The sequence below is a fragment of the Chrysoperla carnea genome, chromosome 5 (genome assembly GCF_905475395.1).
Source record: "Chrysoperla carnea chromosome 5, inChrCarn1.1, whole genome shotgun sequence".
In the NCBI taxonomy this organism is placed as follows: domain Eukaryota; kingdom Metazoa; phylum Arthropoda; class Insecta; order Neuroptera; family Chrysopidae; genus Chrysoperla; species Chrysoperla carnea.
In genome coordinates, this window is record NC_058341.1 from 48,430,615 (window position 1) to 48,447,110 (window position 16,496).

At 27.0% G+C, this 16,496-nt stretch overlaps 1 protein-coding gene across 2 annotated transcripts in view; it reads left to right on the forward strand.

Moving 5' to 3' along the window:
• LOC123300924 overlaps positions 1–16,496 on the forward strand; it is a 41,676-nt gene that overhangs the window by 15,525 nt on the left and 9,655 nt on the right. Inside the window, exons 3-4 of one of the 2 annotated variants that reach the window (XM_044883604.1) lie at positions 15,401–15,595; positions 15,973–16,377. The exons of the other annotated variant lie outside the window; for it this stretch is intronic. Coding sequence (XP_044739539.1) covers positions 15,401–15,595; positions 15,973–16,199 — 422 coding nt within the window. The 3' untranslated portion in view covers positions 16,200–16,377. Of the gene's footprint in view, positions 1–15,400; positions 15,596–15,972; positions 16,378–16,496 lie in introns of those variants that run through there. 2 annotated transcript variants of the gene reach the window in all.

Genomic DNA, 16,496 nt, shown 5'->3' on the forward strand with positions numbered 1-16,496 from the left:
TGGCGTGGCTGTTTTTTGGAATCGATAATGTTGATTTTTCACAATTTTCTGATTCTTTAAAATAATTTTAGTTATACCCACATAAACAAATTTTTTCATCTTTAAACATTCACTTTTACACAATTAACATAAATTCGATCTGAGTGACTAACTACTTTTCTATTAATGACTAATAATGGTTGATATAATATAATTATGGTGGAAGCGATGAATATATTCTTGTTTTTTAACAACCCGATATGTTTAATTCATTTATTTGCGCTCCCACCATTTTGAAATTAGTACATTCCTTTGAAAACAACCATGCTGTAAAACAGATATGTGTTTAGGTTTTGGATCACGATTAAAGCTTGTTTGAGAATTAAAATTCAATTGTTCTTACATTGCTAGATCACTGTTTTGAAATTATTGGATTAATTCTGTCTTTGATTAAGCAGTCTCAATATTTTCTATACCAGGCCTTTCTTTACTGTTGTGAAGGTTATGTGTCCTCTCTTAGTCTGCCTAATATTCTGGAAATTATGGATAAGGAATTGGCGATCCACATTAAGTCTTGATCTTGGTATTGCTGCACACCTATACCCCGATTATTTTAGAAATATTTTAATTAATTCGATTTTATATTTTTGCTAAATATAAGCTATTTTAAAGCAGAATTGAAAGACCGAACAAGTTAAATTGAACTGTAAGCTTTAAAAACGTACTTTGTAGTCAAGGTTGGCCTCTCTGAAATAACCTGGGTATAGTCTTGGACTTGGTCTTGCTGAACATCTATTCTTGGCCTTGGTGTGTAGAGTCAATCATTTAGCATTATTTATGACGTAAAAATAAAAGAGAAAAACAAGTGAAATTTCAGCTTGAGATCCCTTTTCGTTTTTAAGTTATCGTGTTGACAGACAGACAGACAGATGGACAATCGGAAATGGACTAATTAGGTGATTTTATGAACATATACCAAAATTTTGTTCGTATCATCAATATTTTTTACCGTTACAAACTTGGGACTCAACTAAGTATACCTTGATATATTTCATTTATACATGGTATAAAAATTGTTCTTTAATGGTTAATTATACAAAAAATGATTGATTAAGAGTACAAGAAAACAATAGGTATCATTATTTTTAATACAAAATTTATTATTCTGCCTAATACATGAGAAAGTTATTTACATATGTGCAAAAAATAATCCCAGATAAATATAATGCTAATGGTAATCAATTATTTCTTTTTGAAAGAACTTTTTAAACACAACATTATAAAATCATTTCGATAAATACAAGTAATGCTATTGTTTCAATAACATATTTAAGTTATTTTATTATTCAATTTTATCATGTGATAAGAAAGAATCTGACTAAGAAAATGTATAATTAGTATTATTTTTTTATGTACAAACTTATACAATATTTGTTATTATATATGGATTACATAACCTTGAAATGTTTAGCAATTATTGAGGTTATGGATTGTGGAAATTATTCCTTACGTCATATGATTTCACGTCACTGTATCAATGATTTTTGTGGGTATATAGTTTTTCCATTTCTTAAATGATATTATTATGTTAACAAATTTCGATGTACTATAGGTAAAGTTTAGGCTAGGCACAATAGTTTTAAGATGCAAAGTGTTTATTGTAAATTAACGATAAGAATAAATTATTTTAAACTTGCACTTCACGTCCCATCACTATAAAAATGATTAGCACTATTATTGACAGAACACTATTAGATATTAACCAGTTAGTCAGTAAGATAGTGACTGATTTGATTGTTTCGCTTCTGGTTTGGAAAAATATTTTAATGTTGACAAGAATCGGGAGAAACTTCCTTGTAATATCACTTGATATTTTGCAGACCATAATGCAACATAACATATACTTTTCTTATAAAACGCAGAAAATGGCCATGTTTCTTCAAAATCAGATCTTTACTCGTATTTAAATTATTGTCATTTGCAACCCTTATTCCATCATTTTGCAATATTAGATTCTATGATAGAATTCATTAGGTAAACATTAGTTAAGCTGATGGGCTGTTCCAAAAAATGTAAAATGTTGTTTTCTAAATATTTCCTCTGTAACATTTGCCATTTCTAGTCAATTACGAATTTTAGGTGCAAATTATCCAAAATTGGTAGCATCAATATTGTTTTTATTTTAGCGTAAATTATTATTTTATGGAATCCCAACCCAACAGTTGATATAAATAGGTTCCAGATAAAAATGCTTAACGCGGATTTCTTACAAGAAAGACTCAAAAAAATTCAGTAAAATCATAACTAAAACAATTTTTCTTGTTGAATCTCAAAATATAATTTTTAAAAAGTTTCTATTATTTAAACAGAAACAAATTAAATTACGTATAAAAAAATTATATGAAATAAATTTCATTCTATTTCATATAGAGAAATAAATTTCATGATATTATTGGGGGGCATTATTTTACAAATATAAATAAAATTATGCTTACACAGATTAAAAATAATTACGTCATTTAGAAATATTTTTATAGAAATTTTAATAATACAAAATTAACAAGCAATAGGATGATTTAAATTGAATAATACTGATGAGTTCAGCTTTATCTATTCAAAAAATCAAAATCAGGCTTATTTAGGATAATTAGTTTATAATGTGAGAATTCATTTGCATTAGCACTTTTAAAAATTTTTCTTATACATATTATTTCAATGACTAGTATTTTGTTCTAAAATACGTAAAATAAATATGGCCTTTTAAGATCTGAGTCATTCTAAAAATTAGTTATTTAGTAATTGAAGTCTTCGCTTTTTTATAATATTCAAAGAAATTTTTTCTGCGATATTGAAGTTGAAGAGACGGCGGACACAACGAAATATAGAAGAATTTATAGCTTTAAATCATCTCTTATTTAACTAATACGAATGCTTATTTCGAGAAATCCGAGTACTGTAAAACTATTGAACCCCTCTGAAAAAGTGAAAATATAACGAAAAGTAAGTACTCTTCTTACGACATCATTTTAATTCGACATTCATTCAGAAAGAAGAATAATTTAATTTTCTAATCGTAACACCGGTGGTGAGTTTCGGATAGTGTTTAACTACTATTACATCAATTAATTTTCTTGGGTATTTTTCACGAAACTCTTAGTCATTAAATGACTAAGATGCTAATTAAATAACAATTTAATGTCATCTATTTGATCTTTTTGTCATTGAAAAATATTAGTAAAATTCTATCCAATGATTTTTTTAGTTCTAATTTTTGCAATAGATTTGAAAAGTGTTTATAGGCCATTTAATTATTGATATACTATACTCACAAATAATGAAAGAAAATTAAATTTTAAAAATTCTCAAAAAAAATCTGTATTCAAAGCTAAGGTGTTAATTTGTTTAATTAAATAAATTAAGCTCATTATTTAATGATTAAGTGTCAATATTGAATAATTTTTATTTAAAGATTGCCTATACTGCGATGACACAAACACAGTATGAGGAAGTTATGCCTAAAATTAGATTTGTCATATCCCATAAATAATTTTACATATAGATTAAAAATATAGGATATTAAAAATTTTAAATATAGGTTTTGTATGTTTTGATGTTTAACAGGTTCGTTTGCATGTACCACGACTTTATTTATTTAATTTTTACTGTTAACGTAGTTCCAGCATGGTATTTGCAGTTTCTATGTTAAAGCAATGGTACAATTTTTTTTTCGACAGAATTTAACGAAAAATTAAATTTAAGAATTTAATAATGCTTACTATTAATTCCCAAAGTTTCAGAAATTTTGACCGTTTAAAATGGGAAATAATTATGCCAACGTCCCAATTTCGATCAATTTACGTCAAAATTAATATCTCGAAAGTGAAAATTAATTTCTAAATTTTTTTTTTAGAATTTTATTGTATAAACATTTTTTTCTACTTTTTCTTCAATATATAATAATATCATAAAAAATAGTTGGAGAGACCGGACATTTTACATGCTTTAAATGGGACATGACTCTCAAAATCGCGAACTTTGTCTTTAAATATCTCGCGATCTAAACGGTCAAAAATTATGAAATTTAAGGAATTCATAAATAAAGCTATTATAAACCCGAGAAAAAAAATTCGGCCAAATCTGTCGAAAAGTGATTTCATGCTGGTACTACCTTAAAAAGAAAAAACATTAAATTTATTGAACAAATGAAAGAAGAATCTGTCGACCAAATGAGCAAAAACGAATGAAATCTTTTGACCGAAAGTTTCAAACAGATTTAATATAATTTTTAATAGCTATTTGATAAATAGCTATTTGCCCACTTTGTGCACCAAAACTTTTCATATTATCTTTACCATAAAATAGTAGTAAAAAGTGTGCTCAACTCGTACAGCAACTCGTCGCACTTGAGGTACAGAACTTAGAAGCAATCACTTCTTTCGTACTACTAATTGCTGGTTGCGCAATATAGTATAATGTTTAACCTGATAGAAAACAGAATCTAGTTTTAAAATGCTTCCACCATGTTTCTATTAGTATTTTTATGTCATAAAATTATATTGTCATTGGTTTGATATTTGCTGTGATTCAGTTCTCAATATTTTTACCGAAAAAACAGAAAGGTAAGAAAGCTAGTTATCGAAAACATGGTAAAATGCTGACCATAAATGCCAGTAAAAAAAATCTCAATTTATCGAGTATTTCTCAAAATTCGATATTATAATCTATAATTTTTGTACCTCCTAGAGACCCCAAGGCTTTTTTTGTTTATGATATACCGGATCAAAAAACTTTCAAGGGCTTTTTTTTCTAGTTAGAATTTAATCTGATTATCTTTATATTTTCCGAATGCGGCAATGAACTCATATAAAAAATGGATAAGATATTTTCCTTATTTCAGCAATATAGTTTTGATAAAACTTAATCGAACGTATTTCAAAGAGACATTTTTATCATGTGGCAATTGGAAACATAAAGTATGTCAAATTCCTATATTTATCTAGTAACCTAATTTTATTAGAAAAGAAAAATATTGAAAATTCACACTTTGAATAATAAAATAGACGTGCTGCAGGTGTAGGTATTAGAAGAAGATTCACGAATTTATTATAATAGTTTAGAATGACATCACTTTATTTTTAGTATTAATCATACAATAACAATCGTACTCACCTTGGATATTTAAACTTGAATAATTATTGTTGATGTTTTTAAGTAAATAAATTTCCATAATATTTCTCAAATAAGTCAAGATTGCAATAAATATTTTCGTTCATTTTATATTTACATAAAATGTTTTTAAACATAAAATGAAAGGAAAACTTAAAAATGATTGTTATCTTCCTAAAAAAGTATGTATCTTCGTAACTATTTTTTGAGTAATTAATTATTTTATATTTTTCTTTTTACAAAAAAAAAATTTTTACATTTTGTTCTATCTCCAACGGTAGACTTGTAGTACGGTATTTATTACAAGATGGGTCCTACGGACCCAAGACTAAATTTACCCATGTTGCTCATTAACGAATTCAACCTCACTAATTACGTCCTGAATACGCTGTAAAAATTTCAGCTTGACAGACACCCTGGCAGACGAACGCAAACCGAAAATGAAATTTATGAACATCTAAAACAAAATTTTGTTCGTAGCATCAATATTTTTATGCGTTACGATTTTGTTTATGATTTTGAGATTTAACGACAAGTTTTAGAGGCATCCGCTTAAGAATCCGCATGTGCATTGATCCCCTCTCGACGAACTCATTTATTGCTTGTCATGTGTCACAATAACTCTGAAACAAGATTTTATTGAATTCGGAGACAAATTTCTCTATTTTTTTGCAATTTTCTCAATATTTGTTTCAGAATTTGGTGGAAATTGATAGATTTGGCGTAATTTTCATCGAAAAAAACATAAAAATCGGGTTAATTTAACGATTAAGAGATGTATTTTTTGACACATAACTTAAGTATTTTATTAGAATAGTTTTTATTGCGGAGCCATTTTTAAGAAATGTCGAAAAATACTCAAATAAGCTTGACAGCTTTCAATTTGGATAAAAAATGAACTTTATCTCAAAAAGTCTTAATGACTAAGTCTAGAACCTACTTAAATCGAGTATCCAATGCTCTTACACCTAAAAAATTTTGATTTATATAAAAAAAATCGTGTGATTAAATAAATCATCTATTTTTTTTCTGTAACCTTCTCGCCTTGAGATAAGAGAATTATAAACACAATTTTACCTTGATTTGATTTACAAAAAAACCACATACAGATTAATAGTGCTTGTTACAATATGCCATAGACTATAAAGTACAATTAAATTAACTCATTTGTCATACTCTGCATGTATCTATCTGGGCGAGGCGCGGTTATAGTTTATACTATCATTAAAAACCGCACACGCCGTGATTACTGAAAAAAATTAATTAATAAAAAATTGTTTCGTAGTTTTTATTTTATTTTTTTAATACGTGCTATTTTCAAAATTTTTCTTTTGTAAGTAATTTGCGGTGTGACAACTTTTTTCCTAATAATATAAATTACTTTGTGATAACGAAAATTCATTTCTAGAATTTTAAAATAAAATATGACGTTAAGTTTCAATTTTTATAATAATGAAAATGAATTAAGTTTTTTCTCGGGCATTATTATTTTTTCTACTTAAAATCTTCGTGTTTCTAGTTTTAATAAGTCATGCAAGAAATTGATATAACTTTCTACAATTAAATGCCACTTAATCACTATTTAAAAAAGAACGAGAGGTGTCGTGGGACAACCGGTAGGAACTATATTCCTTTCGTACCTTGTTGTATTATAAATGCAGTACTTACTGTTTTTATTTACCTACATCTATTTTTCTGAAAATTGAAGGTATTAATTTTATAAGTCAAATACTTGTTTGATTCTTTAAAGCATTTAACTTTAAAGCTACTTTTAGTTTTTGCTATATGTAATAATTGTAATATTAGTTAAAAAAAGGCATACTTCTGATTTAGTAGTCAACCCAATATGTGCGTACATCACATTTAGTTTGATCAGGAAGTTTATTAGGACATAACATAAAAATTTCATCGTACTTACTTTGAATTATCTCTGTTAGCTTTGACTACTCAATTTTTCGCAACTCAATTTTTTTAAATGATAAAACATAAAATTTTGACAAAAAATACAAATTGACTGTTTCAAAAATATAAGTTAGTTTCCTAGGTAACCTATATGACGGTTTTTTGTTGCACTTTTTTGGTTTTACCTGCCAACCAGCAAACAAATCAGAACGATACCATGCGATAAGGAACATTGTTCCAATAGTTCCAATAATTGAATATTAAAGGACTGAGGAATATTAAATTAAAATTAATTTATTTTAGAAAGTAATTGTAAGTTTTAAATTGTGACTTATGCGCGCCATCCTATATTTAAAATTGTTAATAGCAGAAAATTTTGATTACAAATATAATAAACTTTGATATCGATTATTTAATCATTTTCCAAAAACCATTAAATTGCAAAAATTTTATACATGTTTACCATTTCAAAAATGCATTTATTACAAAAATTGCAATTATAATATTATTAAAATTAAAATAAATTCAAAAAATTTTTAATTAAGATATTTTAAAATTATCCTTCCTGACTATACATTAACAATTAAACAAGTTTTGCAAAATTTATAAAAACCAAAAATAACTCGTTTCTTAAGTGTTGTAAATTAAAGTTATTTTTATTTTGGAAACACTGGGAAATAATATTTTTTAAATTAACAAAACAGACATTCCAAAATCGTAACTCTCCAGCGCTTCTACATCTAAATTATTATTCTTCCTCCCATACAAATAGGAAAAAATTTCATTTTGGTAATCTGACCATACATACCTAAGAACTAAAGCAACCATTTTAAAAATGAGTCTATCGAAAGATTTATTTTTAGTTCCTATGTTTTCTTCTGGTCTAAACTTGTGGTACATCATGGTTTGGCGAGTTTATCTTACTATTACTAAACATATAGTGGAGGTTTTCATATGTTGTGGGCTATTCTCATTTTTGGGGTAAAATTGACCCTAAAATATATAGTTAAATCATTTTCGAAATATCTGCTGAAAAAGATTATATTTCAGAATCTATTCACCCAATCGTTAAATGAAATAAATTCATGGATATCCAGGTATCAAATTGTAAGTAGGATAATTCTTACCAGATATCAGATAATTCTTATCTAACTTTTTCTATATTAATTTTTGGTTGTATTATTTTGGTTGTGTTACCTTTATGTTATCCTTTAATTATTAATTCCTTATAAGCATATGTCATTAAAGGTCTTCTGCTATGGGCAGGCGTGAATCTAGAACTAAATTTTGGTCTGAATCAAAAATTCAAGACAGCTTTTTAGTGGAAACTGAAAAACATAGGTCTTCGTAAACCTACCTGGGACCCTTTGCCAAAAATTTGCTTTCATCCACCACCTTTTCTTTAAAATGTATACATTTTTTATATCTGTGACCGCTTTGTTATATGCCATTATTATTATACCATTATAGATTATCTATAATGTATCTATGTATCTTATAAATTATCTATAGAGTATCTATAATGACTATCCTAAAAATCATCATGTAAATGAGAATGAACGCTTTTCTGAGATAACAACAAAGCTATTTTCATTTTTAATTACCGTAATAGAGAGGCGAGTTAACTATAATTTGTTGTTTACCAATTTTTACCTTGTTCTAGAAAATTATATTTTCTTCATTAAAAAATAACATTAACAATAACGAAAAATTTAGTTTTGGGGGATTTATAGTCAAAATTAGAATATTTTTAGTATTAGGTATATCATTTTTATTAATATTATGAATATTATTTATAATATTTCTTACAAAATAGAAATATTTGCTCAAAGTAAAAATAACTTTATTACAAAATCATGTTATTTAAAACCAGTTTTTCAATTACGTAATCATCCATTATGTATTTTATTTAACAACTATAGGTACTACTTAAAATGCTTCAAATTTCCTTATAAAAAAAACTCATGTTACGTCTGTGTACAAGAAATACCTATAATAAACATTTTTTATACCATGTAAATATGAAATATATAGCAAGGTATATGTTTTGTCCCAAGTTTGTAACACAAAAAATATAGGTGCTCATAAAATCATCTAATTAGTCCATTTCCGGTTGTCTGTCCGTCTGCCTGTCCGTAATCACGATAACTCAAAAACGAAAAGTGATATCAAGCTGAAATTTTTATAGCGTGCCATAGGACCCATCTTGTAAATCGTTAGAGATAGATCAAAAGTTTAATTGTAAAAAATATTTTTATAGCAAAATAAACAACTTTTGTTTAAAACACTTTTTCGTACACATGTAATATAATTTTCTGGAACTGTTTTCTCGTGAGGGCGCAAATTATATAGTTTGTATTATATGTGAATATCAGTTATGTACGTGTGGGTATGAAAGAGAGGCTATGTTTCTTACTTACACGACGTAAAAAAACAAATTATTACGTAATCAACACTCTCTATACTTGGTATTTCATCAATTAACTCAATCAATTGTTTGTTTTCACTTGTTTTACATTATTTCCAGCAGATTTTATAGTTTTCATCCTTTTTTTAAGTATCACCCTATAAATATCCTACTTTTGTGTCTTTGTTAGAAGATGAAATTTAATCCATATTTACTTTTTAATTATTTTTATTCTTCATGATTTCGATAAATCAATATTTACCATCGCTACAATGCATAAGAAGCTTCGCTTCTGACAGTGAAATATATCATGATGAAAATTTCTCTAAGATAAAATCTACGACCATGCAAAATTTTCATTCCTCCTGATCATTTGTGATTTTGAATATATCGGGTAGAGAGAAGAATGAGAATGTGAATTGGCGTACAAATATAGAGGTATTTGTTTACAATAATCAGTAAAAATAAAAAAAAAATTTTTAAAGTAATAATTAAAATTATAACAACGAAACACATGTAATAATTGTTAAATTATTTTTTGAAAAATTACTACATACTTGTTTTTTCAATGTCATTGTGAAAATTAAGATGGGAGGCAAGAACTTACTTCCAAAACAATAGACTGGAAATGAATACCTTGAACGTAGTTTTACAATGCAAGTTCGTTATTTATTTTTTCAGTAGTTTACAGGGCGTGTTTCAAATCATTAGGATACCATAACATTGGAATTAGTAAATATATGTTCGGTCATAGAACTTGGTATTTGTCTTTTGAAGAGTATGCCTAATTTTTTAATACACACTCTATACATATTATATACATTTAATTCTGATATCATTCAAATGATGATCTCATCCGTGAAGACTTTTAATAAACTACCTCACCAATATTGTTTACAAACATAAAATTGTTACCTAATATTATTTATAAACAGTGGTTTTGTAATAGGAAAAAAATTAGGTTGTGATTTTATTTTTTTTTTTTGCATCATACATCCACACATCTTCGGTGACTTATATACCTAATTTTAATATTACAAGGAGTGCCAGATAAAATTATCTTACGATTGTTTCTGTTTGTAAAAGGTGTTCGTAGCCCTTCTAAAATTTTATTAAAAATTATTCAATACAGTTACTTCCATCTAGGAGTACTACTATGTACGTAACATGCATATAATATAATTGATAAATAAGAACATTGCATGTGTTAAATGGAGGCAAATAGCTTGGGATGTCATAAAATACAATATTAAATATGTTAAAATTTCACGAGTTTTTAACACGCTTTTATTAGCTACATACGTATGTTAGTATGTATGTATGTTAGTATGTAGCGGAAACATTAAGCATGATTTTGAACCCCTTCAAAACGTCTTATTTAACTCGTTATTTGAAATACTTATCAAGGGCCGGTGATAATACAATAATTTAATAAGTTTATTTGATTATCCTGATAATGATTTTCAGGATTCAGGATTTTCATATCTGAAAATATATACATTTACTTGCGCTCCCACCATATTTATACTGAATTTTTGATAAATAAGTAATAGTCTAAAAAACTAAAAAACACAAAATAAATAATAATTTCAAAAAACTAAAAAACACGCTTTTGTAACCAGCTGAAATAAAGGTAGAAAATAATTTCTTTCAATTAAAAAAAAATCATTTAATCGTAAAAAAGCGTGGAATGCTTTTTAAGATATTTTATAATGACTTTACTTGTACCAATAGTATTTATTTAGTTTATATTATATGTCTGATGCTTCAATGTTTTATAGTTGATTTTCCCGATAAATCACATGCAAAATGAAAACCAATTTCTGTTTTTTTGACAAGTTGTAGGTCAAAAAACAGTTTATTCATTACCTCCCTGCTTTTTTTTTATCTTGAGTTATATCAACTGGTATTTCAACTACTAAGTATAACTCTTCAATAAGCAATAAGTCTCTATAAAAATTGATTTCTGATTTTAAATTAACTATCTTACAAGCTTACATTGATAATAATTTTACAAATAATTTTCCAAAAAAAATCTCGCAGGAAACAATTAATTTTAATTGCAAACATATTATTTAAGTGAAAACATAATTTTATTATCATTTCATGTTCAATTTTTTAAATAAATAATATTTTCCATACAAATGCCACACGTATTTTATGCACTAATACTAATCAAGTTTAACCTTGAATGAATTTCCCAGCAACAAAACTAATTTTTCTCAATATCAATAAAAAATTCATAAAACATTTTGAATCTTGCATGTTATTCCAAAAATCATAGAAATTATTATAAATTGCATGAATAATTCACGCACAAACTTCTCATATTTAATGCACCACAAATTCATGTAGTGGAGAGTCGTTAGATTTTTACCTCGGAATCAAGGGATAGTCAATGAATCTTTATAAAAACTGTTGGACTGCATTGTTTAAGGCTTACTTAAAGAAGTTAAAAACAAAAATTTGTGCGATCTCGCCCAGGGGGGACACCTTTTTTTGGGGATAGAAAAGTTTATGTTAAAAATGACAACGAGAATCTAGAGAAGGATGAATTAATTCTAAGCAAAAAAAGTCATCTAAGTATATTTCGAAAGTCAATACTTTCCGAGCTATTGGCGATTGAATTTTGGAGTATTTAACGTGAAATAACTGTAAAATTTTGAAGTTTTTTTCAGAAAGTGCATAGTACACTTTTTATAGCAATAAGAAAAAAACCATGAAAATAGAAATAGTTTCAAGTCATTTGCATAAAAATTTACGGAGTTATAATGAAAATAATAAAGTTACAGAAGAAAGTTTTGAGGGTAAAAATGTAGGTTTTTTAGCAAAATTTTTAAAACTTTTTTCTTTAATTTTTTTTTTTTCGAGTCATTTAACGATAAAGGATTTTTTTTGTATTTAAATTGCAATAATTAAAAAAAATTTATATTCGAAACTGCTAGAACTTTTTGAACATGTTGCCAGTACCTAAATAAGGTAAATTTAAAAGCGGCAAGTATTAATTTTAGTTCCCGTGATCAATTCATCAGTTTTTGTGCTGAATATAATATTAAATGATAGGTACGAAAAACTTTGTTTTCATTATAACTCCGTCAATTTTCAAGCAAATGATTTGAAACTTTTTCCATTTTCATGGTTTTTTTAGTACTTTAAAAAGTGAACTATGTACTTTCTGAAAAAAACTTCAAATTTATCAGTTATTTGACGTTAAATACTCTGAATTTCAAGCATTGACTTTTCGAAATATACTTAAATGACTTTTTTTGCTTAGAATTCATCCTTCTATCGATTCCCGTTTTCATTTTTAGCAGAAACTTTTCCATCTCCAAGAAGGGGTGTCCCCCACTGGTTCAGATCGTACAAATTTTTGTTTATAACTTCTTTAAATAAACTTTAAACAATGCAATCGAACAGTTTTTATAAAGATTCATTGACTATCCCTGGATTCCGAGCTTTTAACATATTTATACCTTACGGATCTCTGTTAATGCATGACTAGCGTCAAATATTTATGAAATTTTTTTAATTTACAAACAGTTTTTTCGATGAAAATGTGTTTTCCATATTTTAGTAGCAAAATTAAACGTGTGATTTTTTAAAGTTAGGTAAGTAAATTCATTAACAATTTTTCTCTGTGAAAATAGATAGATTTTTCTTTTCATTTTTTCATATCACACATAGAAAAAAAAATACATTTTCAATTTATTATAATCATCATTTTTCTCCGCATGATATTTTCTATAGTAAAAAACTAATATAATTTTTAGTCATAAAGCCTTGAAAATCTTTTGCAATGAAAATTCAAACAATTGAATATAATAATGATATTTTTCACGGTATAGTAATTATTGAATTTGTCATATTATTCTTGTCTGTCCTCCGGAAAAAATTTTTTTCCATAGTGAAACCAAATAAATGATATTTTTAATTAAAGCATATAGTTTTTACTTAATTAACTCAATTAATTAATGTGTAATCTATATTATGTCATTAATAATTCTCTTAGATAAACATACGTTTCAAAAAATGAACTAAGTCTATGGTTTGAATTGCTAAGAATGTAATCGACAGTTATTCGAGTCAATTTGAAAATGAAATCTCGCTTGTAGTGGCAATTTTTTCCTTTACATCATTCATGAGCTTTCTGAAACTTTCCATAATTTTTCATAAAATTTCAATAATTATTTCAAGAATAGTTCTCGGCTTATTAATAAAATTTTGTACAAAATAAGCGTTCGGCAAAGATATCCATTAAGGATCAACAAATTCTTTGAAGTACGATAACAGCAAAATTGCAACTTTTTGTCTTGAAAATTCACACCCGATTCCTTATTCTTTGTTCAGAAAATTCAACCAACACATTATAATCTGGACAATATGCGCCGTTAAATGAATCCAAATGTGGTTCCATTCAATTTAAAAATAAAAATTAATGATTTTGACTTGTTCGATTTGTCATTTATTTCAATTTGCAATAAAATATTCAAGAAATTCGAATCGGAAAACCAGAATATTTTAATCTTAGTTACTTCAAATTTACACGAATTGGGTGAGAAAAGGAGGAACTACGAATTGGACGGTTTTAAATACGATCAAACTATAGGCTTTTTAAACGGTATCATTTCTTCAAAAAGTTGTTTGATCAATTTTATAGAATTATGTCTTGATAATTTTCATAAAACAGTTTTCGAATAATAATAAGACGCCATTAGGTACTTTTGCTGTTTTATTTGGTTATTCTAAGTGCTGGCATTTCTGAAATATTAAAAAAAAAATTTAATAGTGATTCCTTAGAATAAATTTGTAATTATTGTAGTTTCCTTGGAACTTCAAATTTGAAAATAAGGATTCTAAAAATTTTTCATGTCCGTTTCATGTCTATCGCTTATTCACAAGATTCCGTCTAGGTATTAGTATATATAGTAAAAAGAATATTAAATACATTTTCAATAATCCATATCAACAATTTCCAACAAGTATAAAGAATTAATTTACCAGATTCCACTTTCCATTTATAATAATAATTATAGCAGAAATTGGATAAAAATTTGTGCTTCTTTTCTTTCAATTTTTAAGTTAATTCATTTCAATAATAAAACTTTCTTATTCTGTTAAGAAATTATGAATTCGGAATATTTTAACTTGAGAAATTATTACTGCAATAGTTAAAACCATATTTCTTTTAAATTACCAAGATTTTTTATTTCTAATTTATATCATACCAGCTTGATACTCGCCCGCTTCGCTGAGTTTAAGAGTAAAGACTGGTAAAGACCACCGCATTATGGCCTTCCCCTCCCTTGCTCTCACTTATCCCCCTTCCATAACATTCGAAATAGGGGTAGGAATTGTCTTACACAAGTAAAATATATGTATAGTTAAAATAGTTTAAAGGTAAAATAGTTACAATTCATTGAGTATATCAGAACAGGTGGCCATGAATTGTATTTTTACCATTTTTATATTTTTACCGTTACCATTTCTACAGAAATCTTTATGTTTATGGCTCAAAATGATGCTCATAGATAGCGCAGTGAAATGTCAGACTATAACTCATATAGATCAGCTATAGCTCATGTGTTACTCTAAATTATGAGCAATATTATTGTAGAGTTTAAATCAAATTCTGTAGTTTTTTGTGCGAAAGCGTCACAAAAAAACAAACAACCTTACTTTCTTTCACATTTATAATATAAAGGGAAAAGATTACGATACCAATGAAACTTCACAATCACACCACATGAATCACATTCTTCGAGAACTTATTTATCCGGGAATGTAATCGCATTCTTAATAAAATTGCGGTTATTATTATCAATTAATATTTTCGCAATTTATTTTTCATTTCACATGACTGAAAATACCGCACTTTTTCACTTTTATTATACAAAATTAAAGTCAAATTATTCAAATAATTTTCAATGATTTTTTATTTATTTTCAGGGGCTGGAATTCGTTGTTATATTTGCCAGTCAAATTTGGACAGACATTGTGATGATCCTTTTAATGCAAGTTTTACAACGCGTAGTAATTGGGGTGAAACACCATACTTCCTAACCCAAGACTGTTCATCATTAACTACACCTACAACGTTCTCATCGTCCATGAAAGCTGTATGCCGTAAACAAGTCCAAATCAGTAAGTGAACCATTCTTTAAGACCAAGGACAAACTAGCGTTAAAACTATCGATCGTTCTTCTTAACAACTATATTTACGCTCGTGTCTCCTTGGCCTAACATATGTTCAAGCAAGGTTCTTAAATGTATGGGATATAGTAAGGTCGATCTTTATATGTGTTCCTTATTTCGTCAGAGTGTCTAAAGTTCCGAAAATAGAAAAATAAATAGAATCCGACGATCTTGTTTAATGAAAATTACGAATTAGTCGCAATCATATTTGAAATCGCCATATTTAGTCAAAACACAAAATATTATATCGACACGACCTTACTATATTCAATTTTTCTAAGGCCTTGAATTTGAGATTAAAAATTTAACAAAATTTTCTTTTCCAGTTTATGACAAACGTACTGTAGCAAGATCTTGCTCATGGCAACATGTTGATGAACCTGTAGGAAAATGTCCACAAGCTCCTGTAGCCAGCCACATTAAAGTTGAATTTTGTGAAACCTGTGATCATGACGGATGTAATTCTGCCCCTGGATCAATTGATATTAATGTAGCAACACAAATATTCTCACTAGTACCAGCCATTTTTGCTGTAAAATGGGCCTTATTTTGAGTTACCGAATATTTTTCGTCCCCCTTTTTTTTTTTTAAATTAACAATCGTAGATTTTTACTTTTTAAGTTTTAATTTTTATTTTTGGTGAAGGATGAAATGCCTTTTCGGCATCTTATCATTTTAGTTAAAAAAAATTGTACAAAAAAAAATGACATCACAATTACAAATTTTAATGGAGGAATTGAATCTCAGCAAAAAATAATAAATCGAAAATTTCCGATAAAAATCGAACAAATTCTGTGTATATTTTTTAAATAAAAACTTTAGTGTAAATTATAATAATTAATAATTAGTT